General features: G+C 40.5%; 2 protein-coding genes across 3 annotated transcripts; both read left to right on the plus strand.

Moving 5' to 3' along the window:
- Nucleotides 1–1,944: 1,944 nt before the first annotated feature.
- Nucleotides 1,945–5,733, plus strand: LOC115356303 (uncharacterized). 2 transcript variants are annotated; one of them, XM_030047419.1, is made up of 9 exons: nt 1,945–2,010; nt 2,094–2,133; nt 2,232–2,271; nt 2,382–2,423; nt 2,720–2,746; nt 2,871–3,030; nt 3,215–3,330; nt 3,753–3,948; nt 5,105–5,733. In XM_030047419.1, exons 2-9 carry the CDS (start codon nt 2,122–2,124, stop codon nt 5,202–5,204), a joined length of 693 nt encoding a protein of 230 aa, XP_029903279.1. In that variant the 5' UTR covers nt 1,945–2,010; nt 2,094–2,121; the 3' UTR covers nt 5,205–5,733. The 2 variants fall into 2 exon arrangements, with proteins under 2 accessions (XP_029903279.1, XP_029903280.1); XM_030047420.1 differs by having other exon boundaries at nt 2,385–2,423.
- Nucleotides 5,734–15,549: 9,816 nt separating this feature from the next.
- Nucleotides 15,550–20,500, plus strand: LOC115356621 (cartilage intermediate layer protein 2-like). The gene is made up of 4 exons (XM_030047838.1): nt 15,550–15,734; nt 17,819–17,925; nt 18,091–18,265; nt 20,401–20,500. The coding sequence occupies exons 1-4, from the start codon at nt 15,550–15,552 to the stop codon at nt 20,498–20,500; spliced, it is 567 nt and encodes a 188-aa protein (XP_029903698.1).
- Nucleotides 20,501–25,379: the final 4,879 nt, after the last annotated feature.

The following is a 25,379-nucleotide window of genomic DNA, read 5'->3' on the forward strand; positions in this document are numbered from 1 at the left end:
CATTCCTTGAGGTATCTGACCTGCTGCTGGACCCTTCTCAAGATCTCAAAAACCTCAAGGGAATGCCCACCTCATGGAACATCTTACTCATCCTTACCCTAACCTTAACCAACTCTAACCCAATACCTAAACTTAACCATGTATGACCTAATGCCTATACTTAACCATCTCTAAAGCACATCCTGAAGAGAATGAAATGGATGTTCTGTGAGGTGGGACGTCCTTGAGATCTTTCATGTCTGCTGGCAGACTTTCTTGAAATCAAGAGGAATCTTCCTTTGGGCATGCCTGAATACATTCACCTAATATCACGGCCAACAGCTAATTAGATTTAGTGATGCCTTGTGTGCAAATCTGACATTCGGGCCTGAATGTGGCACTCCAGCAAAGGTCATATCAACATGCGGGCCCAAATGTGTCCATGCCGCATTTATCTCACTAAACCTGGCTGAGTTCATCCTCAGTTCACCTGGCTCAGTGCACAGTGTTCAGCTGGAGATGCTGAAAGATAGATTTGAGACACTCCACCCCTTTTCTCTTCTCAACAGCCTGGCCCAGCCTCAAACCTGCCTCGTCTCCCCTGCTTTTCATGCAGTAGGTGAAGAGAATGGATGCAAAATTACTCTTAAAAGGGGCATATATCTAATTCCCAGTGGCTGTTAAGTATTTGTATCACACCTGGGGTGGGAGGCTACATGGAAGAGAAGTACAGCTTCGATCTCAGGATGCTAATGATACAAACATCAGAAACTGGACCAATATTTATCACGTCTCATTGCTCCACTGAAAACATATTCAAAACAAACAGATCTATGTTCGCATTTTAAGATAATAAAGACAGCATAACTCCAGCAACAACATCTAATGAATTTATCATCATACCAAGTCTTGAAATAATAATGACTCTTTGTCATTTGCCTTTTGGCTCAAGAGCCAAATGTCTTGAGATGCCCGGCTTACATCACCGTCCTCCATTCTTAAGCAGATGAAACTGTTGGTGTCTGTGTGTGTATATGTGCATGTGTGTGTGTCTGTACATCAGTGCATGTATGTAAAACAATATTATTTTCACAGAACTCCATCTGTACAGATAGGGTTGATGGTCAACAGAAAGTCTGCAGTCAGCTCCTTCACCACAGGAGAATAAGGATGACACCAGATATTTCCATGGAGACAGAGAGAGAGTGAGAGAGAGAGAGAGAGAGAGAGAGAGACTGGGGAAAGGGGTGTGAAGAGAGAGAGATGTGTGTGTGTGTGTGTGTGTGTGTGTGCGTGTGTGTTGGGATGATAAATGAGTCTACACCATGCTGTCATTTGTTCTTTGGCATCCAGTCCAAAGCACAATTTAGTGTAAAATATTAGGCTGGCCCCTTCAGATGACAAAGTTTAATGCTGATGTATGAATAGCCACAGACTCTCCCCAGCTGTTATTGAACAGAGGGAGGTAGCTATTCTTCTCAAAGGGCAATTAATTAGGGTACACACAGCCATTGCAGAGGATGGACACTGAAAAAGGGCAGCCATACCGTGGCCGCGTCTGTGTTTAAATAAAATACAGATAAGTCAACGCGGTGATTAGTGGTGTTAGAGGATCAGATGCAGCAGGATGGGAGGTGGGAGCGCTCAGATTTTTGGAGCTGTGTCTGCGATTCTGTGTGTTTATACTGTGTGAAAACACCATTTATAAGTGCAAATTACATTGTCAGTTTTTGTGACTCTTTCAAAGATGAAACAATGGTTTTTGGCACTGCAGGCATTGCATGCTCTTTGTTTTTAGAGGTTGTCAAAACATGCTTATTTACTGAGCGCACAGAGCCCCAGTGGACACATGAAACAGAAAAATGGTTACCAATGGACCACAGACTTGTTTCCAGTAAAGGGGAGGGCTACTTCCCACATTTAAGCATTTAAGGGCCACTATCCGTCCAGTTACTCCGAGAGAAAGATCCCAGAATATTTTTGGTAAAAGCATCAGCTTTTTTGTTCCTGGACTAGATATCTTGAAAACCGGTGTGTATTGACAAGCTATTCATTTCAAATGCCATAATGATAAAAATGATATATTGAATTCTGAGTATCTCTGTTTACCGAAGGTTCCAAGGTTTGAGGTTTTCTGCAACCATGATCCAGCTGGTAAGTTTCACTAAGTAGTTTATAACAAATAATTTAAAGCTCAGTGTGTTAGGGTTTTGATGTTTTAATGCTGTGCTCCTTTCAATCTTCTCCAACAGCTGACCTTTGCCACTGCTATCTCTGTAGCAGTGCTCGCTGGTACGTATATGAAAAGGCTTCATTCAAATGTATGGTCACTTCCAAAGACTGATTTCTCATTGACAATACATGCAGAAATTTACAGATTATTGTTGTTGTCCTGTGTGAAGCAGAAGCAGCTCACCAGCTGTACAACGTTGTTGATGAACAAGGTAAAATCCTCTTATTTAATATGTGCACTTACTTGACTCCTTACTTCATTTACTTGACTTTAATATATTATAAAATATTATTTTGTAACTTTGAGTATAACATAGCAAAATACCATTGCAGATATACTGCAGTGAACATTGGGTTTACCTCAAAAAAATATTCCATTTTATTGATTCATTTATTGATTCATTTTTTAATGTATTAGTACAAACACAGATCTTGCTCTCTTTTTCTCAGTCTTCCACTCCATGTGTCATTATCTATGAATCTGCTTGATAAATTTCTCTCTTTTTAGAGATGTGCCATTATCCAACTCATATCAGTAAGTACCTTTTTTCAGAAGCATTGCTAGCATCTGTGTTGTGTGCATATCTTGTTTAGAGATTTTTATTTTATTTTTATTTTATTTTCTTCACACAATTGTCTTGTGGTGATGGTTTGTTTAGAGTGCTGGACGCCCTGGTTTGAAAACCCCTCCGGGACAATAGATAAGGAGGCCATGGTCAACCTTCGGCTGAAGAATCCAGGAAAGATCTGCCCCACACCTGTTGAAATAGAAATCTCAAACACGATAAGTCTTGGTCCACCTGGAGATCTGGATACTGCGTTAGTATGACACTATGTGAACCCACCTGGTTGCTAAATAACTGAACTGCTCAAAACACCAAAGCTGTGGTTAGCATCCTCCATTACACTAGGGTTTATACAGCAGGTGCTATATACCACTTCTCTTCAGCCTCTTCCATCAAACTGAGATTTTTATTTATTTATTTTTTTTTTTAAATTTCAGAGCTAACATGACGTCTTCGATATGCCAGAGTCAGCCAAGCTTTTGTCAGGAATACAGCATTCACTTCAATCGTGTCCGTTTCAGCTGTCACCCGCCATTCTGTAAGGACAAAGATGGTAACTATAATTTTAAATGCTCACTAGTTTCCTATGCTCCTTCCTTTAGTTGCTGTGTACTAAATCATCACTTTATGAATACCTGTACATTAGTTTACAAATCCACTTTACTTCTGTGCATCTTATTGTAAAATGTTGTTAAAGCTGTAACACCTGCAATACAAGGTAATCTTTTTATGCAGAATTTACCTTCATTATCTTTAATCTATAATCATAACATTGCCTGACTTTTTAATGAAGTCCCTCAAACTTTAGAATGTTAAGATTTAACAAATTCAAATCAATTGAAACTGCCAAAATGCCAGACTGCCTATATGCAGCTTTGAGGACCCCTTTAGGCACAGCTTTTTGGGTATTATTGCTCAATTAATGCCACTGAAAGATTGAATGATCTGTGTAAATGATGTGTTTTGTGAATGCAGAACAATTTTACCTGGGCCGTGTGTGCTGGACCATATGGCTCAACCGAGACACGCCCAGAATTAAAGGGGATTCGGAGGATTTCGCTCATCTGAAATCTGACTACAAAAATATCATTTGTGATACCCCTCTCTTCATAGAGGGTGTTACTAGAGATGAGCATATTCCAGCCACTGAAACTGGGGATTATTTCTTGAAGTAAGTGCTTGTTTTTTGCTGATATTTTGATTTTTAGGTTGAATTTAGGTTTGCTACACCATGCCTTTGTCAATTTAGAGAAAATCATCCCTTAAGAGGGTTTCTGTTTTCTCAAAGGACTACATCATACTGGTGCTTTTGCAGATTTTAACCCGATTCACATGGAGTTTACCTTTCTGCTGACCTTTCTCTAACTGTATGATACTTTTTTTTTTTTTTTTTTTTTTTTTTTTAATGCTTTTTGTTTAGTTTATAAGCCTTCAGACAGCTATCCATGTCCATTCACTTCAGCACGTTATGTAACCCAAACCCTTCAAAGCTGGCTGCCACTTAACAACACTACAATCCCATAGCAAGAAAATGTATCCCAGAAGACATGACCTGGAAACTGTGAAAAGAGGGATTTATATTTGCCCTCTGCTTGTCTCAAAAAACCAAACAAACAAACAAACAAAAAAACGTTGTGGAGCATTTTAAGCTTAATGTCTAAACTCTCAAATTTAAAAATATATGGAAATCAAGTAAGTATTCAAAAATATATAAAAAAGAATGCTATGCTGTGAAAAATGGTCAATATACCCTCAGTGGCCACTTTATTAGGTACACCTGCATAATCTGATACAATCCAATACAGCTGTTGTGCCATAAAGTTTCCTTTTCTCAGGTTTTCTTTTTGTCACAGTAATAGAGGTGTTAATTCAATTCTATATTTGGCACTGAGCTCATAGTTAGTGCTGCTGTTGCACTGGACTGCAGTTTGTTGAGAGCTGTTTCCAATATTTTGTCCCCCCTCATGTATATAAATACGGAGGACAAAAAATTAGAAGCACCTCTCAATATAATGTAGTCCAGTACAAGACCTCTGTAAACTACAACCACAGTAAGGAACATATAATTAAATTTACTCATTCTCCACAATGTCAGCAACAACTAAACATTATAAACTTTCTTAAAAGGTAGAATTTATGGCAGAGCTGTTGACCTGAACTGCATTAGACTGTACAAGTGGACCTGTTAAAGCAAGTGTAAATGTCAGCGATGCAAATGGCATTGTAAGCATTCCTCACTGAAATCAATGGCATGGCTGATGATAACTTGCCTTGACTGATCATCTTGACTTGATTATGTTTTTTTTTTTTTTTTTTTTTTTTTTTAGCTACAGTCCAACTGAGGGATTAGTCTGTCGCAATAATGACCAGAAGCAGAAGTCTTGCCAAGATTACATAGTGAGATTTGGATGCCCATGCAAAAACTGACCTCCCTTGAGTGACAACATCAGCAGCGGTCAGCACTCCTGCCCAGAGATCACATACTGAGTAAGACCACTGCCTCTGGAGCCATTTGTACTTGGACAGAGTCCCACCAGCTTCTTCTGTACTATGTCTGCCATTAATCTGTGTCTCTCGCAGCTTCCTTTCTGCCTCAATACAAGGGAAAAATGAAGAAAGAGAGTGAGTGAGTTGAGTACTTTGAGTGGACTGTGCACATTTCTTTTAAAGTTCCTTTATGTTTATAAGTAATAGTTACATATATTGATATTTTAACATCTCATATTGTACCATTTCTAAGAGCAGCAGTTCTGGTTTGCATGAACTGACCTTCCTACTTAGCTATACCACAGAAGGTCAACTGAAATAACTGAATGACTAATTTTTCGTGAATGATGTAGTCGAAGGAGAAGTATTTTTTTTTTTTTTTACCATCATACATGTGAATAAATACAAAGAGCTTAATACAAAACCATTGCTCTATTGTATAATGGTTAACATTTTATGTAAGCCTCAATCACTCTACCTGAATTGAGTTTTGTGACTAAAATAGCAACTCTGAGAATAAAAGTGCTCTTCCGTCAAAATGGCTCTCCTGTATTGTGTTAATACAACTAATGTGACAGAATGTAATTAGCCTGTGAATTGGTTTCCACGTTTGAATATTTCCTTCTTATCTGGTCAAGGTGTGGGTTTGCTATGTTGAGGAAATTCAGCTTTCACTCTAAGTAAATACAGTTTTGTATTTAATGACAATATTTAGCAGCTTTTTTGTTTGTTTGTTTGTTTGTTTTTTGTGTTTTTTTTTTTTTGTTTTTTTTTGGACAGTAGTGTTGTTATTACTTACAATGTGCGACTAGTGTGCTGATTAGAGTGCAAAATGAATCTGAATTAGAGTGCCAAATGAGTCTTTTTTTATGCAGGCTTGAAACAAAATGATTGAAAATTAATACCATGCAGGAATCTGGGGCATTAGATGCAGGCAGAAGGGTGGGTCACATACAAACACACACACAAACAAATATTCCCCCCAAAGGCTATGGATTATGCCGGATATCCATTACATTAGTAAGAATTGAACAGTTCCAATATTGTAGCGATGCATTGGAATTACACCTTAAAAAAACAAAATGGCACCAGAATCACAAAATAATTCACAAATTCCTGTTTTTAAATTGTTAGTGTTTTGGTCTGGATTTTTCCTGTAAGGGCCTTTGACTGACTTCTCACAGGAGCCTCCATGGATTCGGGGAATAAAATTGAGGTATGATGATGTGGTGTGAATGTGTCAAGGACTTAATTAGGACACCAACGTAATTTGTGTCCTTGCACATGAATTTACCTTCTCATGCATACGCACACAAATATAATTTGTGTCATGAATAAAACTTTTTAAATAGGCTATATTCTGGTAGCCATAGTAAACAAAAGACCTTGGTTAAATTTAGGAAAAGGCGTTCACCCTACGTAACGTAACGGGAAACAAACAACAGACTATGTTTATACATTGGAAGTACAAACATACATCTGATTGAAATAGATTACTTTGAAAGTTGTGCTGACTGTCATGAAAAAATAGACAATTCATGTTCAGGGACACAAATAAGTAGATTAAATATTGTGACTATTGCACAAAATACTGTGCGACTGGGCTGGTATTTCACAGTGACCAAGGAGTCCCACATCCCATTGATATGGGTAATAAAATTGAGGTATGATGATATGCTGTAAATGTGTCAAGGACTCAATTACGATAATGATGGCCTTCAAATCATGTCAAAGCAAGGAAAAACATTGGATTATAATAGAGTTGTTGGTCTTACAATATACACACCTTTCAGATGAGGCTCCCTGAGGCCAACTTTAGGTTACACAATATATTCATTTGCCGACATCTGTTGCTCATTTACTGATATTGGTTGTTCTGTTCTGTTTCACACAGAGGCAAGCCAAAGGTCGGCAAACAACATGAAAATGATTCACACTGTTACCAGCAATGACGGCAACGCTGGCTCCATTTGGGAAATGGAACTTCTGCCGGCCTTTGCACATTATCAGTTTGAGGTTTTTCTCTGTGTAAAGCATGCACAAAATATAATAGATGTGCTCATGCATTTGTTGTATTTCTGAATGTGTTACTTCCTGCATTGGAGGGAGACAGCTCATGCTGTGCAATATTCAAGTCAGCAAATTCCTCTAAGACAGTCCAGTGCTCTGCTCATTCACTAAATAAAGCACGCAAACACACACACACACACCCAGACACCCACCCACACACACTCACACACACACACACACACACACACACACACACACTGATTAGTCTCATCTGACAATGCTAATGAAGTCTAATTGATGAGGATGGTGTCTATGTGTGTGTGTGTGTGTGTGTGTGTGTCTCTCTCTCTCTGTGTGTGTGTGTGTGTGTGTGTGCGCGCGCGTGCGTGCGTGCGTGCGTGTGTGTGTGTGTGTGTGTGTTTTGTGGTCATCACCCCCTTGGGAAATCGGTCCCCCCTCTCTCTCTTCTATCTTTACTCCTCACTTGCTTACAACTCTTGTTCCTCTTTTCACGCGGGACTTCTCTACCCCCCCAACCCCCCCAACCCCCCCAACCACCCCACCCCACCCCCTTGGCTACTTCACTGTCCTCTCTCCCTCTTTCTTTCTTCTTGCTCAATGCTTGGTTGGCGAACACTCCAGGCCCCCTAGCAGCACATTTTATTGCAACAGAGTCCCTTTTATTAGCCAGAGTCAGAACACTAACTATGGCACTGCTGTGTTTTGAGAGTTTGTAATTCTCAATCTGAATCCCATCAGGCTCAGATTATGTAAATATTCCAACTTGTGTGAAGGGTCAAGTTCTGAGCGGCAGACAGCAGGCAGGACATGCGACACCATGGTAACACACCTTCAGAGTGTGTGTATGATGTTTAATAAAGTGACAGAGATATGGAGGAAAACAAGAAAAAGCTGACCTCAAGAGGCTTTGGGAGTTTTACAGTATATTTTATATACTGTACTGTATTATATGTGAATCCTACAAAAATCTAATACAGCAATTTTATCATTTGAAAACCAGTTGAAACATTGGTACTGTATTTTGAAAGTCAATACAATTCAGTAAAGAGCGAAACTGTCCATTTCATTACTTTATATCCATGTAATTAATATATAAATGTCAATTAGATGGTCTTCTGCAATACAAATAAAGATAACAAACAGAAAATTGTTTCAAACAATCGTCTGCTTAATCCACTGTGTTATTTTGTCCCTGAAATGTGACTATTTATCATAATGAATCTATCAGAAGAGCTTGCAGCTCTGTTCACAGCTGGTCTGTGTTCCCTTGAAAACTCTTCATTAGATGAGATTAGATTAGATTCAGCTTTATTGACATAGTGCAGAGTTCAGGTACCAAGACAATGAAATGCTGGTGGTATCTAACTAGAAGGGTATAAGAATAGTATTATTTACAGATAAATGTATTATTTACAGATAAATGCAGTTATAAGTAGTGTATAGTGTTGTCTCTGCCTCCATTGTTACATTTTGAGACATTTTAACTGGTGTCACTGTCGACTGTATCAAATATTGATAGTTTTACACAGTCAATGGTAGTGGCTGTTTACTGGCTGCTGCAGTCTGAGCAGTTTAATCCTTTTCATCCGCAGTAAAAAAACAAACAAACAAACAAAAAAAAAAACAGTGGAATTATTTCAGTTATCATTTATTTTACATTAAGTACATCACAAGAAAAAAATACTGAAGCAAGAAACAAGACACATTAATACACTGCAGTGCCTTGCTGGTGGAGCAGGTGCAGTCGGTGCACCTGCTATGTGTCACTGTTTGCTGGTTGGAGTAGGTTTGCCAGCTGGAGGAGGTTTGCCAGTTTGAGGAAGTTTGTCGGTTGACGGAGGTTTGCTGGCTGGAGGAGGTTTGCCGGCTGGAGGGAATTTGCCGGTTGAAGGATGTTTGCCGGTTGGAGGAGATTTGCCGTTTGGAGGGGGTTTGCCGGCTGGAGGAGGTTTGCCGGCTGGAGGGAATTTGCCGGTTGAAGGATGTTTGCCGGTTGGAGGAGATTTGCCGTTTGGAGGGGGTTTGCCGGCTGGAGGAGGTTTGCTGGTTGAAAGATGTTTGCCGGCTGGAGTAGATTTGCCGTTTGGAGGGGGTTTGCCGGCTGGAGGAGGTTTATTGGTTGATAAATGTTTTCCGTCTGGTTAAAAGATGTTTGCCGGTTGGAGGAGGTCTGCTGGTTAGAGGAGGTTTTGCGGCTGGAGGAGGTTTGCCAGTTGAAGGACATTTGTTGGCTGGTGAAGGTTTGCCGGTTGGAGGAGGTTTGCCAGTTGAAGGACATTTGTTGGCTGGTGAAGGTTTGCCAGTTGGACAAGGTTTGCTGGCTGGTGAAGGTTTGCTGGTTGGAGGAGGTTTGCTGGCTGGTGAAGGTTTGCCGGTTGGACGAGGTTTGCCCGTTGATGAAGGTTTGCCGGTTGGAGGAGGTTTGCCAGTTGCAGGAGGTTTGCTGGTTGAAAGATGTTTGCTGGCTGGTTGAAAGATGTTTGTCAGTTGGAGGAGGTTTGCTGGTTAGAGGAGGTTTGCTGGCTGGAGGAGGTTTTGCAGCCGGAGGAGGTTTGCCAGTTGAAGGACATTTGCTGGCTGGTGAAGGTTTGCCAGTTGGAGGAGGTTTGCTGGCTGGTGCCGCTTGGAGGGGGTTTGTTGGCTGGAGGAGGTTTGCCGGTTGGAGGAGGTTTGCCGTTGAAGCATGTTTGCTGGCTGATGAAGCTTTGCCGGTTGGATGAGATTTGCCGGTTGGAGGAGATTTGCTGGCTGTAGGATGTTTGCCAGTTGAAGGAGGCTTGCTGGCTGGAGGAGGTTTGCCAGTTGAAGGAGGCTTGTTGGCTGGAGGATGTTTGCCGGTTGAAGGAGGCTTGTTGGCTGGAGGAGGTTTGCTGGTTGAAGGAACTTGCTGGTTGGAGGAAGTTTGCTGGTTGGAGAAGGTTTACTGGCTGGAGGAGGTTTGCTGGCTGCTGGCTCATTGGTTTGTTTTCAGATGTATGGAGAGACATCAGTGCCAGCATATTTTTTGCTGCTGCTACTGATGTCTCTCCATACAAAGCAGCCTGGGCCCTTCACACTTAATTATCCTCGCTCAGCGCCTTTCCAGTGTTCTTCTTCTTCTTCCTGAATATGTTGAGTCTGAAGCATCCTTTCCACCCTTTGCGCCTCTGAAAAAAAAAAAAAATCATTTAGTGAGAAATTCTGCTGCAATTTGTTTTACTGGCTAGAAAAATAAATAGTAGAAATATATCTGCATTTGGTACCTTGCTGGCTGCAGCGTGGTCTTCAATCTGGCTGCTTTTCTCTGGGCTCTCAGCTTCTGTCTGGTGCTGCGCTGCCTCTGCTATGCCAGTAGCTGCTCCGAGGGTCTGAGTGGACAGAGTGGCAATGGTGATGGCCATCTCTGCCCTCTCTTTTGCAGCAGACTCTGTGTTCTGACAGAGGGAGCAGGTTACTGTCTCCCTCTCTGCCAGTCTGGCTGCACAGGTTTCTTCCGCCTGCTTGAGTTTGACTTGCAGTTTCTCTCTCTCTTCCCTCCAGGACTCACGCTCCTCCGACATCTGGGCCTCCAGCTGCAGCTTCTGCTCGGCCCAGTGCTTCTGTTGCTCTCTCAGATGTTCAGTTGACTCAGTGAGGCAGTTGAGGACCTTGTTGTTTTCCTGGCAGGTCTCTATTGCCCTGTCCTCTGACTGCCTCAGAGTCTTCTCAAACTCTTCCTGCTTAGAGGCAGACTGGGCCTGTAGAGCCATGATGGTGGATGACAATTTCTCAATCTCCTTGGTCAGAGAGTCAATAGTGCTGTTCTGCTCTTTGACTTGTTTGTCAAGCTCCTTCTTTTCCTTCCGGGCCTCTTTAACATGCTGTTTCTCCTCCTCAATGCTCTGGCGAAGCAGGTTGATCTCGGTAGTCTTCTTGCTGAGGACAGTGGATCCCCAGTCCACCGCCATCTTCATCTTCTCCTCCAGGTCTTCCCGCTCTCTTTCCCATCTCTCCTCATCCTTTCTGGAGGCCTTTTCTCTGCTGTCTGTCTCACTCAGAGCTTTGCGGAGGACCTGCAGCTTCTTGTCCTTTTCCTTGAGCTGCGAGGACCACCAGGCTGCATCTTTCCTCCTCCTCTCCTCTGTATCTCTGAGTCTGTATCTCAGGGAGTACATCTCCTGTTCTTTGGCCTGGAGCAGAGCCTGCATCCTAGCTGAGGAGATTATATTCTATGACTCTATGTGAGTTGTATAAAGTGCAAGTTGTATCAAGTAGTTTTGTAAAGTCGTGTGCAATTCTTGCAGAAAGTTCAAAGCTGCTGTTCACTGCTCAAATGCTCAGACGAAATGAGACCAATGCAGAACTGCAGAGTTTTACGTAAACAGAGAGTCTTTGTGATATTACAAACACATTCTGTTGTGACAATTCTGTGAAACCTGTTACTGTGCATGTTTGGTTCTGTCTTTGCCTGATTTCCAGATGGCATCCTCATTCAATATTCACTATATTTTGTTTGTCATGGATTTAAATATATGGGCAACAACAGAACAAAGTTTCAGACTCAAGCACTCAGGACAGCTTGTTGACATGTACTTTTAGGTACTATTGATTTTGCGAAATAAATTACCAGTTAATTCTTAATTAATTCCAATGCTTATTTCAGTAAAAAAAAAAAAAAGCCTCTTGCATTAATGTTGATATGTGGTTCCTCCCACAAATGTCTTTCACCAAAACACACCTTGTGTTTCTCTACATGCATTAAATTTGTTCAATGGACTGTTCATTAGGTTTTGTGTGAATGAATCAGTCTGCTAATAGAATGAATTAGACTACTTATGTTTGCCTATTTATTTGGAGGTAGCCTGCCTTCCTTCACCAAAACTCACTGTGGAGAGCTGAGATGTTATTGAAATAAAGCCCTTGCTGGTAAAAACACAAATTTATAACAGTATCTCATAGATTTGTATAATCAGGCACCGATATTTGCCTCAGATACATAAATACAGCAATGAACTACATTATCGTCTTAAACCATTTACCATCTAGCTAAAAAGCTACTGTACATTGTTTTTTTTTTGTTTTGTTTTGTGTTAATGCATTTGTGGGAGGTAAAGATGCCGTTTGAATTCCAACTGAGCAAAAACAAACATTTTTATATTTTATACATTGTTCCTGTGTAAACAATTCTTCTTCGGTAGGAAAGGATTGCTCTGCATTGTGGTACTCATCATACTTGTTTCTTCATTTTAATTTGCAATGCATCATGGGTGTTTTATAGAGGACCTGAGACACTTCAACAAAATTCCTAACAAATTGTATAGTGTCTAAATTTCTCTCTGTAAAATTAAGTCATTTGGTGCTGATTTTGACACTTCATCAATTAACTGACAAAATAATGAAAAATAATCATAAAATTATTAGCTGGTCACCTGTTTTGGGAAACAAGAGTTAATGCTGTTTAGAGTCTGAAAGAAAGAAAGAAAGAAAGAAAGAAAGAAAGAAAGAAAGAATAGAAAGAGGTCAAGATAATAAAAAGATGTCAAAGGACTGGGAGGAGAAATTTGGAGAGGAGAGAGAAAGGAGAGAAAGAACAAATGAGGGGGGAGATTTGCTTGTGTGTGTGTGTGTGTGTGTGTGTGTGTGTGTGTGTGTGTGTGTGTGTGTGTGTGTGTGTGTGCATGTGTGTGTGTGTGTGTGTGTGTGTGTGACAAGAGCTGGTTAACCTTGGTAGGTTTCATTAGCAGCACAAGGCCAGCAGCAGGCTGACAAACACAAATTTCTCCTGGACAAGGCCTTCTCTGATTAAACCTGTCATACACACACACACACACACACCCACACACACACATGCACACACATGCATGCACACACGCACACACGCATGCACGCACGCACACACACACACACACACACACACACACACACACACACACACACACACACACACACACACACACACACACAAATGGACATATATGGAAACAACAGCAACCTTTTCTGGAGCCACCGGAAAAGGTCAAGTGGACGTACTGGACCTGGGCACTTTGACTGACAGGAGCTGTTTTGGCAACGTTACACCTGGACATTCCCAGCCGGCATTTTGCTGAACATTTGATCTGCCTCCTCCAGCTTTAAGCCTGTTGCAGTACAATACAGCATATTTTCCATGACCCACTTTGCTCTCCAGTCCTTTTTAAAAGATCTCAAAAGCTGTATGTGTTTGCCTGCAACACGAGAATGTGAGATCAGCTCTGTTTAGATATTGGATAGATGTACAATAACTGTCAAGGTTAAGTTTGCAGGCAGGGATATAGGAAAGGTAAGACTGGACACCTTATCTTCACGTATCATCTTCCTATTCACTGTTTGGGAATTTAGTACCTGGGAACAGTCTGCTGTTATTTTGTTCCACATTATCTGTCGCTTTTGAATTACAACTTTGAATGGAGAATTGCTTTATTTTGGGTGTATACTGCAGTGCACATTTCACCACTTATGGACATTTAATCTCTTTTTTGCAAAAGGACATCCTCCAAATCTTGGTCAGGTATTTAAAGGGGACTGGTCTCCCCTTACAACACAGAGAAGATACCAAAAGGCCACGGCACCTTCAACATTTCGGTGAGCATCTTGCGCTTTTGTCTGTAAATTTATTGTGAACATTTCTGTAAGAAACAGTTAAAAAACATATTTCATAAATGAGGTCTAATACTTACTTATGTATCAGGATTTGATAGTAGGTACATTATTTGAAAATGAGTGTCAATCAAAGTGAGGACCATTTAGACTTAGCTGACAAAAATATGGAATAAGCACATAATTAATTAGTGATTCAGTGACAATGAGAACCATGCTTCAACCATCAAAATACATGCTTTGACTTTTTTGTCTGTTAAACCTTACCGGTCCTCACTTCAGTTGACTCTCTGCAACTTTGCAAAGTGCATCTTTAAATGTTGGGGCAAGGAAAGTCAGAGTGTTGAGGTACATATACATCTAAATGACAGTTTTTTGTTTGTTTGCTTGTTTGTTTGTTTGTTTTCTTTCATTTTTATGCAAATTTTAAGACTTTGTAAAATTACACGGTATGCTAATCTTGAATTTATTTCAACTCCTTCACACAAAATCCATCCAAAATCCACCACCAAAATCCACCACCATCCACAGCTGACAGTCCAAGATAATCTGCCACCATGCTCCACTTGGTATGATATTTTGCATTACTTTCCATTTTCTCAATATAAATATATGCTATATTGGCACTGGATAATTGATATATATATATATATTGATCTAAGTCTACAATATATATCCCTAACTGAATGGATATGTCACATTTTCTCCACTAGCTGACTGTTGTCATTGTTGCAAGGTTGCTTGTTGGTAGGTAAACCTCAATGGCTGCAGTAATCATTCTTGTATTTACTGTATTTTCTATTCTAGATTATATCAGAAATATTCATTACTGATGAACCTATTTGCTATTTATTGCCCAGAAAGCCACCAGCAGTTCAGCAAACTTCCTCTTGTCTCCAGGCCAAGTAAGTAAAGTGAAAACCTCCACTAGGGTTTAATAAAACCTCATATCTTATATCTTATACATCTTTGTAGTTTCAGTAAAATCTAATAATTCAGGTTTTGGAAATTTTAGTATCACAAAATTTTACATGATCAAATGAGGTCAGGATCCTGACTGCACAGGACCCATCCAGCTCAGTTAAAACCCATGTTTATATTTCAAAACTTCATATGTGTCGATTTCATATCAAACTTCTAATTAATTAAAATGACTCAGTGGTTTTCTTTTTGGTTTGACAAGGATGTCCTCTGCCAGCAAGGACATCCTTTCTCATCACTCCTCTTGCTTATCATTTTCTAGGACCTTCTCTCTGTTGAAATGAAGGACTCTATTAAAGTGTTGCAAAAATGATGTTTTGTATGTGTGTATTTAAGTCCCTTCTTTAGGACCGGTTTTAACCACTCCAGCACAGCCAGGTTAGAGATTTTTGACTTAAAGAACAAACTAAAACATCCAGTGGCTCTCTTTGAACGCTGAAGTCTGATACTTTCCTTGTTTCATGTTCATTTAGGTGGGGGAGGGCCCTGCGACAATAACACCTTCATTCGTAAGCAGCCAAAACCTCTTTTTTTTTTTTTTTTTTAAACATTTACATTGCATTTATACATCCCAGATATGCAGCTACCACTCTCAGACATACACTGACTGCAACAGCAGAATAAATTTGAATTCGTAGTTTGCAAAAGTGTCTCCACACCAGAAATTCCTCTCTCCTGAATGGCTGGTGCAGAGTGCTGGACTGAATGGTTTGACAGGGATGATCCCAGTGGAACTGGTGACTGGGAAACCCTTTCCAACCTTCGCCAAGAAAACCCGGGGAAGATCTGCCCTTCACCACTTCAGATCGAGGTCACAACTACGTCTGGGCTCAGTATGGCTTCAGCAGGGAACGTGATTGCTGTGTAAGTATGTTACCACACAATGTGCAGGATAAGATCGATTTGTGCATGCTGTGTGTGTTAGATTGATTTAATGTGTTTTGTGCATTATAGGGATGGGAAATGTGGCCGAGCCCAGCAGCCAATAGCAGGGCCACACCTTTAAACACTAGTCAAATTTAGATATAAAGGGAGATACTACCAAAAAGCCGACAGCGCCATCAAGGGATTAATTCAGAGCTCTAGGAGGCTCAAAGACTGACAGGTTCTTTAAAATCAGGGGAACAGAGTTAAAAACCACACAGGAGGCTAAAACTCAAATTACACAAAACCAGATTTATTATGATTTCAGTGATAACAAGGGATGACACCACCCAAGATAAACGGTGCTAAATAAATAAATAAACACTACTAATGAAACACTAAATAATAAAAGTGTTGCTTAGCATCAAGGTTAATGCATGTTTGGGTACTTAACAAGTCTTTCCCATTCTTAACTTAATCATTTATTTAACGTCTGCCTGCCCTGTGCAAATTAGTGTGCATGGTCCATTAGTATACCCCATTTCAATTTGCTACTCTATCTTAACTGTTAATCAACTTGGGCATAAAGAGGGTCCTGAAATGCCAAGGCACCTCTACATTTGGTTTATTCTAAAGAATGGCAGGACCTACTTCTTGCGTGAAACTCTTTGTCTCACAGCTGACTTTCCTCTTTTCTCACTCTGCACCATGCATGCACACCCACACACACACAATCTCCTGCCCTGTTCTCCCTAACACACACCTACGCACGACCATATGCACACACAAATACCTCTATCCCTCCCACTCTTGCTCACCGTAGTTAAAAAAGGTTGTGGTGATGTCCTGAAGCTCATTTATCCTCTCTGTAAGTATGAAAATAAATCCGTCCATTTCGTTTACGTTAAGCGATACATCCACTAGAGGGCAGCATGAGGAGGGTGGGAGAGGTCGTAATAATGTACCTGTTAAGAAAGAGGCAAAAGTGGACGCTCAGCATTGAGCCATAAATGAGTCTTTAGGCTACTTCTGGCCATCAATAACAGATACTTAACATTAGACATAACTGATTGTTGATTGATTTGGTGCGATTTGGGCTCCCAGCTAACTGTGGGTCAGTGTGGATTTGGAATATTCCAATTAAAGTCGTATTTGTTTCCTCAAACGGTCTGCCTACTGTGACCCACACACTTGCTTCTCCTCAGCTCCGTCTGTATAACAGCATCTGTAATTAAGTGTGGCACCGCTGCACCCGAGGTCATTGCACTGTTTGGTTTACTCTTGCAGAATCCATTCTTTAAAACGCAGACTTCAATTAAACACATTAAAAGCAAAACAGTGCGTAAAAATAAAGGGATAAACATGGTAAAACACAACAACTCAGGTAAACATGCCAACACAAAACATGCAAAATAAAGACACAGCATTTAGATTTTTTTTTAAAAATGCAACATGCACAAAGGTACCATAAACTCAGCTGAAACCATGACGTATTAAGTCTGAAGTTCTATTTTCACCAAAATTTGAGTCTCTAAAAGTCAGTACCTACAATAAAAATGATTTTTAGGGGTTGCATTTTCTACATTAGTTCATTCCAGCATGGTTGTGTGGGCTTTAATTCCCCCAAAGGTGACCAGTGAAAATACCCCACTTCTTGGAAATGAGGTAGCCTTGCTATGGATCTTAGTAGCAAAAAGTGAGCTAATATTTAAGTCCACAAGTGATACTATCGATAGCTCAAGAGAAAAGAGAGCATTGCTCCATCCATCAGACTAACAGCAATACACAAAACAATATCTTTACTTGCTCAGCAACAATTTGTACAGAGCTAGCTGGTTCAAATAGTTCAAGTTTATAAATTATAATGACTAGCAGTAACTGCAATAACAGACAGTAATGCTCATTTTTCTATTTATTTATTTATTTATTTATTTTGGTTGTTGTACCAGATGATTCACATTACTGTGATTGTCAAAACCTACATGCTTTGGTTATGTTGATTCAAACAAATCACGAGAAGAACTGGTTATCAATTGGACGCATCCATGCAGTGTTTTAAATTGTCAACTTGTCTCCTTTGACAGCGCTGACACCACCACAGGATTCATCTGCAAAAACAGCGATCAAAAGAATAAACGCTGCCTTGATTATCGTGTTCGTTTCAGCTGCCCTTTCCCATTCTGTGCAGGAGGTAATTATGAGTCCATTCCAAAGTTTTACATGGTTACGCGGCCAATTTAAAGTGGGAAGGCCCATTTTCACTGTTTGCAGTCAGAGGCTGTTCGATTTGAATGGTCGACTGGTCAGGCTGTTTCTCGCTAGTCATGCTGTTTCTCTTTCCTCGCTGTGTGGCCAGTGTGCTGGACCCCGTGGTTTGACCGGGACAACCCCAGTGGAACAGGGGACTGGGAGCATTTCTCTGCCCTCAGGAGCGAGAACTCAGGAGTCATTTGCGATAATCCTCTGTACATACAGGCTGTTACCACTGACACGATGACCCCTGCCGTCTCTACAGGGCAGAACTTCTACATGTAAGTTGACTCGTAGAGAAACAGAATTGAATTTAAAGGGACACTTCCCCCCCAAAAACTTTTTCTTTTGTATCATGTGAGCTTTCTTGAATGTCTGACAAAATAAAAAAAAAAGTTAATTTCATGCCTCACAGACTACGAAGCTCGGAATACTGTAGCCATTTCTGTTGGCATTGCGTTGATCAAAGACTTCAACAAACAGCAGCAAAAAGGATATGAAAACGCCTGTTTCAAATTCTCAAACTCTTTGCACAGGGTAATCCAACCTTGACTCTCCATTTGTATATACAGTATGTCCCAAACCAATGTAATTGATTATGCTGCACAAAAAAAAGCTAAATAAACCGCGTGCAGAAAATGCTCTAAATGCACATTCACTTGGGCAGACATTTAAGACAACTCAGGGTGAGTGCATGATACAAAATGCATAGCTTTTGGATGAAGTGCTCTTTTAGGAGAGCACATGTGGTGTTTTCATAACCCCAGACCCGTCAGTCAATCAATATTTTTCAACATTAACAACTCTCCTCTAAAGCTTTAAACCCGAGAACCTCTGATCTGTGGTATCATCAAGATGTACTGCCTGGAGCTACTCCTTGAACAGCAGATGGAAGAGCGACAATGTAGAAGCACATTTAGATTAGATTAGATTAAATTTTAATGACCCCTGTGAGGGAACCGGCTACTGCACACAAAATGTGTGAAACTTTGACACCTAGGTGAGACTTATTACACCTGCACTGTACAAAGTGCAAGCAGAGGTTGTGGGTTCACCCCTCCCTCTCTGTCTGTCTGTCTGTCTGTCACTAATGTGCCCACCTTGTAATGTATGGTAGTGTGTTGCTGGCTCAACATCACTTTTCAATGCTAAACTTTTCTCGCTATAATGAGATTTTTTTTTTCAGTATGGCAAGATCTTCCCTTGTTATTTTGATATATCAGCTTCTCTTGTTTTTCTTGTTATTAAAAAACCTTCATTGTTATAACAAGCTATCTTATCATTAAAATAAGGTGTGTTTTTTGTTACAGTGGCACAGCTTGGTCTCAGACAACTGTGTGTCATGATATAATAAGATATCTTCCAATGCGTCCATAACGAGAAATGTTTCATGCCATAACAAGATAAATTGATATACAGTTAAAACGAGAAAGGTTTGGTGTTGTGACAAGTTGATATGTCATAAGAAAATAAAGGTTCAATTATAACATAAAAAAATATCTTGTTAAAATGAGAAAGATTTGTCATCATAACAAGGAAAGTTTATCATGCCAGCAAGATACTGAGCAGAAAAGACTGTTATATTTATTTCTAAGAAGTGATGGCGCTATCAACCAAACATGTTGCAGTGAGATCTTATTTCATCAGTGGTGCTGTATTATTTTGAACCAGTATCCCATGATGCCTTTGCATGTAATGTTTTAGTAGTGTACTAGTGTTAGTTGTGATTGTTATTTCATGTTTATGTCATGCCATGGTTATACATGCTTTAGATACTTTTTTTTTTTTTACTGATCCATTTACTTAAGGTGCTGTTCCAGATTTATTCTTGCGCCAACTGCACTGAATCAGAAAATATCGGCTATGTTTTTTCCCCAGCAAATCAACCTGGCCACTGCCACAATCACCTGTGTGCCATCCCCCACCAGCCAATTTAAAACTGAGCTCGCCATTAGTGTGAGGTCATGATTCAGCGCACAGGACCTCTCTCTCATTTTTGGGCTGACGGAAAACAAAACGAACATGAATGCAGCAGTTTTCCCTTTTACGTGTACTTTCATCCTTGTCTGCTCATTGGTTGCATTGAGGAGTCTCGATCCAAGATGAGATCTCCACCTCTGAGATCCATTTTGAAAAGATACAAAATGACAAAATGAGTTGGCACCACAAAATTAAATTTTAAAAAAATTGTAGCTTCCATTCTTGTGTGACGCAGAAACACTGCTTTTACAGCGCATGAGAGTGCATCCATGTTTTGAAGTGATCTTTAATATTTTGAGTGAAGCACTTAAGGCAGCATGTTCCTTTCCCTCCAAAAATGTACTCGTGGTATTTTCACAATTATTTTTGGTGATGGAGCTGCATGTGTAATTGGCTGTTAAATCTGAAATACTAACTGTGTTTAATCATTTTACAGCTACAGTCCGACTGGAGGATTCGTCTGTCGCAACCAAGACCAGACCACAGGCATGTGTCGCGATTATAAAGTTAGGTTTGGATGTCCATGCGCTCATTAACCCGCTGACTTCGCGTGACTCTGAGACAAGATGACATTTAGATTCTTTCTTGTTGATGAATTCTTCAGTTCTTAGCCCCCGATGAGTGCTGCAATTAATGAAAAGATGTAATTATTAAAACTGATCCTCCTTTTCTTTTTGGTGATTATGTAGCTTTGAAATCATTATTATTCATGACTATCAGCAATAAAATGTAAACTAATGAACTCTGAATCCTATTATTATTATTATTATTATTATTTTATCAACTTACACTTTCAATGACTCTAACCAGTATTTATTCATACCTCTGAATACCAAATATACAAATAAAGTCTGACCACCAAGCTTACAGACTTTCATAAGGTCTGGGATGTGCAATGTGGATATTGATGTGTTCTGACCAAATGATGGAGGCTGGTATGGTATAGCTTATTGACAGCAGGGGGTGCTGAATGGCAGTCCTATTCTATAGCAAAGACAGAATGTGGAAAACCAGTGCAGCTTAGTGCATCTGAATCTGAGTGTATGCATATACACGCATGCAAACTCTTACAAGCACAGTTGCAATAGATACAGGATGGCTTGCGCATGAGTCAGTCTGCCCCCCTCTCTCACTATCTTTCCTTTTATCTTTACAGAAGTAAATATTTGTGTCTTCAGTGTTTTCAGGTTGGGTTTATTGCCCAACCTCGCTCTTTCCTCTCTGACCTAAATCACATATTCACCTGAAAGTCAAATGCTGTAGATTTTAACTTAAACCCACGCACGCTCTAACAAAATGTGTACATGTGCATGTATATACACACACACACATGTTTACTTATGTCACTTTGGGAGACATTACTTAGACTTACATTCATTTTCTGGAGAGCTAACCCCAACCTAATGCCTGACCCTAACCCTAACCTTAACCACTGACTCTAAAAAGCAGCTTTTTCCAAATGGGGACACGGCTTTTGTCCTCAACTGAACAAGCCGACCCCAATTACCAGGTCTCAAGTCTGGTGTGTGTCTCTGAAAGTAGTCAAAAACAGACACACACACACACACACACACACACACACACACACACTGAAGAGAGCAGGAAGGTACAAGGTGATTTCTGCTACCTCAACACTGTCAACATTTCCTCGGGAGATGAACCGTGATAGGTGCTGAAAGGAAACTGCAGCATATAGTGCAGAATGTAAAACGAGGTGAGAAAACTTTTCCACCGTCTGCTATGAGAAAAAAAAAAAAAAAAAAAAAAAAACCTTGTTATTTGGCTAAAGCTTGCACTGCATCCATGTTTCTGCAAAAAAAAATAAAAACATATTTGATGGCGTTTTGATTGTTTGTGCGTGTGTGTGCACTTGAGTGCTTGTGTGCATGTGTACACGTTTGTGTGTGCATGCGTGTGTGTGTGAGTGAGTGTGTGTCTGTGCATCGATGTATGCCCGACTATGTCTGCACAATAAGCATCTGGTATTGTTTGCTGTGAAGTTTCTGAAGAATAATGAATTAGTGATTATCTCTGTCGCCCAGGAAGACTCCTTGGGGTTGAAGGGAGAAGAAAATGAGAAAGTGAGAAAGATGAGAGGGGTGGGTAAGTAAGCTGGATGCAATTTGAAAGATGGAGTGAAAATTATGAAAGAAGTGGGAGAGGGGAAGTTTCTGTCACCGGCCGTGAAGTAAAATCTGTATATTAAATTGCAACAGAAATGGTGAAGCTGCGGAGCATTACGGCATTCCATTCTCTTCCATTAATCTTCTCCCAATATTCCATGGCTGTGAAGGCCTATTTATAGACCAGGGGATGATTAAGTGGTGAAGTACTGTGCCACAAAGGGAACGAAGCTCATTTTCTCTTTCCCTTCCCCTCTCTTTCTTACTCACCCTCTCTGTCGGTCCCAAACTCTCTCTCTCTCTCTCTCTCTCTCACACACACACACACACACACTTTCTCTCTCTCTCTGCCTTTCTTTCTGTCTCCTCCTCTTTCTCCTAAGCTTGTATTATATACCCAAGTTCCCTGCGCGGTTCAGTTCTCAGTCAAATTATGTTTGACTCAAGGGGTGAGGATAAGTCATTCAATTCAGTATTTTTTTTCTATTAAGCAGTTGACAAAAGGGTTTATGGAAATGTTAATTGTTGGGAGGCTGCTTGAGGAAGAGCGACAGCAGAGAGGCAGTCTTGACAAGAGTATCAGAGTGGATGAAGCCCTGTTTCTATATCCAGCGTGTTTCCATTGCTAGGTCAAGCAGGATCGAGAATTAATGATGCCCGCTCTCTGGAAATGAGTAAAAACGTGTAAGCAAACACAGATCCTACGTAGTCCTGTTATAGCAAAGTGTCCTTGACTGGAAGTAGAGCACAGCACAAGAAAAAGGGTTAAGCTAATTTTCATGAGCACAGAAGTGATTTATGGGTGAGAGGAGAGGAGAGGAGAAGAGAAGAGAGGAGAGGAGAGGAAAGAGGAGTGAGCTAACATTACCATGCTCAAGATCGGCCTCATTTCAGCACCTCCAGAACAGTAGGGGTATAACTGAGATCAAACTCTTCTTTATGTTTTCAAATTCACGCTCTATCTACTGGTTCCAATCCAGATTTTTTTCCCCTGGGTTTTAAAGAGGCTTAGGTGGCAACATTCCCTGCAGAGTGGATTTTGTGCAGGGATTGGAGGTTGAGGACCTTTTTGTAGCAAGTATTCAGCTATTTAAGACATCCTGAGGATTTGAGCAAAGAAAAGGAACCACTGAAAGTCATTCAGAAGACAAGGTTGGCATAGCCAATTTGGACGTTTGAGTATGAAGTCAGAAAAAGCATTTAGGTGTGCGCATGAGTGTACGGGGTGGATGCTGGTGGTGGAAATTAAACAAGCAGAGAGAATAGAGTCATTTTATTTGTTATATAATTAAAATCATGTGTTGAGCCACAGAGACTACGCATCAGTTAGTGCAACTAGGCTGTCTTTAAGGGTTTGATATAGAAATGAGCTAAAATTATTGTTATGCAACACATATGTCATATGTCCACAAATCTACTCTTGCAGGCTTTTGAAGCCATTTACTGACTGCTGCTTGTTATTTCAAGACTAAAGTGTATTTGTCAAATATCTCAGTCAGTGCACTCAGTAAAAACACAGAAGTTGTAGAGGCTTCAGTCCTTGTATCTTGTGATATTTTCAACAAATACACAAACTAGTCAAACTGTGTAATACTTACAAGCTTGTGTGAAATGTGATTTGATCTGCAGATATCAACCCTAATACTCTATGCTGGCCTGGCTAACACCAGACTCTAGAGAATGTCTCTCAGGAGCCTGGTAGGGCTCTTCTGATCTTGTCGACTTATTACGCAGATAATGAGGGGTGGCGTCCAACCCAAGTTGGCTATCACCAGTTTGAAACTAACGAGTCACGATCGTAGCTGATGGCGTAGCAAGCTGAGGGGCAATATGTATTCCGTTGATTGGCAGGGGAAGGACGTTGTGAATTCAAACATGAGAAACAAGCAAAACCAACGCTCAAATTCTGAGCGAGTGCTGCCAAATGACTGGAGCCTGTCCAGATGAGTAGTGACAGCTCCTTGTTGTCACATGCAGTCGACGTCAGCCTGGCAAACTTTACGCTGTCCTTCAGGGAAATCATGCTGAACTGTGTAGAAATGTATATATCACTACCCACCACTACCCTCTCTGGGCAGTGTAACAACAACTTTGATCATGATAGTATGAGCCTTAAAAGTTATTAGAGATGAATTCAGAGAAATGAATAAGACAAACACATCATGCCTGTACCTTTCTGGAAGGCGAGAACATTACCGGGCTATTTTCACTGTGCCACGCCACATTAGTCTTGCCATCTTGAGCCTACTGGTGACTCCTGCCTCATCGCTGTCTGGGATATTTTGTCTCTAGTCTCAGTAGCTGATCCCTTGATTGAAAATGCTGAATGCTGAGAAGCTGTTATCCCAGTTAGGAGTGTCTGATCCTGGATGTCTGAGGCTGTTTGTTGGGCCCACTCATCCCCAGCTGTTACAGCTGATCCCTGGATCACACTGGCAACATGCTGGATCCCATTACTATGGTGGCAGCCTAAAGGTCAGAGATGCAGGCCTCCTGGATGCTGAAAATGAACGGCTAACTCTCACCACTCCCTTGGTAAATACCCCCTGCTCCATTTGAGTCGCTCAGTAGAGGACTGGGGAATCTCTCAGGTGTGAAAATGTGTGTGAAGCAGGGTGTTACTGAAAAAATTAATGCATGCTGACCAAATGTTCTCTGGAAAAACACAGGCTAAAAAAAGAATCTCCTGCCTATGGGAACGTGAATGCAACATTTCCTGCACTGATTACAGTAGGCAATTTTTTGAGCAATGTAAAAGGGTAATGCCTCTGGCAACAGACAACAATCAGGGCCATACAACCTGCAGTGTACTGAAATGTTAAATAATGATTGCTGTTACATGCACACTATGTTTGATAACTGACATAATCAATGAAAATTTAAGGTGAACATTCCTGAGTGTGCTGTCCCTTTGTAGGGTCACGATAATGTGTGGACCTTGGAAGACCAAACGCCCAGCAAATTGAGAATATTCCACTGATTAAAAATGAAACGGCTATGGATCTTGTTAGCACCATAACAACACATTAGCTGATGTTTTCCTGGCTAACATTGCTGTAGAGCTCACTAACTAAAAACCTACACTTTACTTGCACTGGAGGACAGCAGGTGCAGTTAAAGAGTCAATGGAATGAAAACTAAGGTTGTGTTCTGATTGGATCGACTTCTAGGCCTTGCACTGCAGGACATCTCACAGTGTCATTATGCTTCATAAACCAAATGGTGAAAATTAAAAAAAATACTTAAAACAACTACATATTTTAGTTTACTACCCCTTTAAAGCTACTGTCTT

Source organism: Myripristis murdjan, chromosome 24 (assembly GCF_902150065.1).
Source record: "Myripristis murdjan chromosome 24, fMyrMur1.1, whole genome shotgun sequence".
Lineage (NCBI taxonomy): Eukaryota > Metazoa > Chordata > Actinopteri > Holocentriformes > Holocentridae > Myripristis > Myripristis murdjan.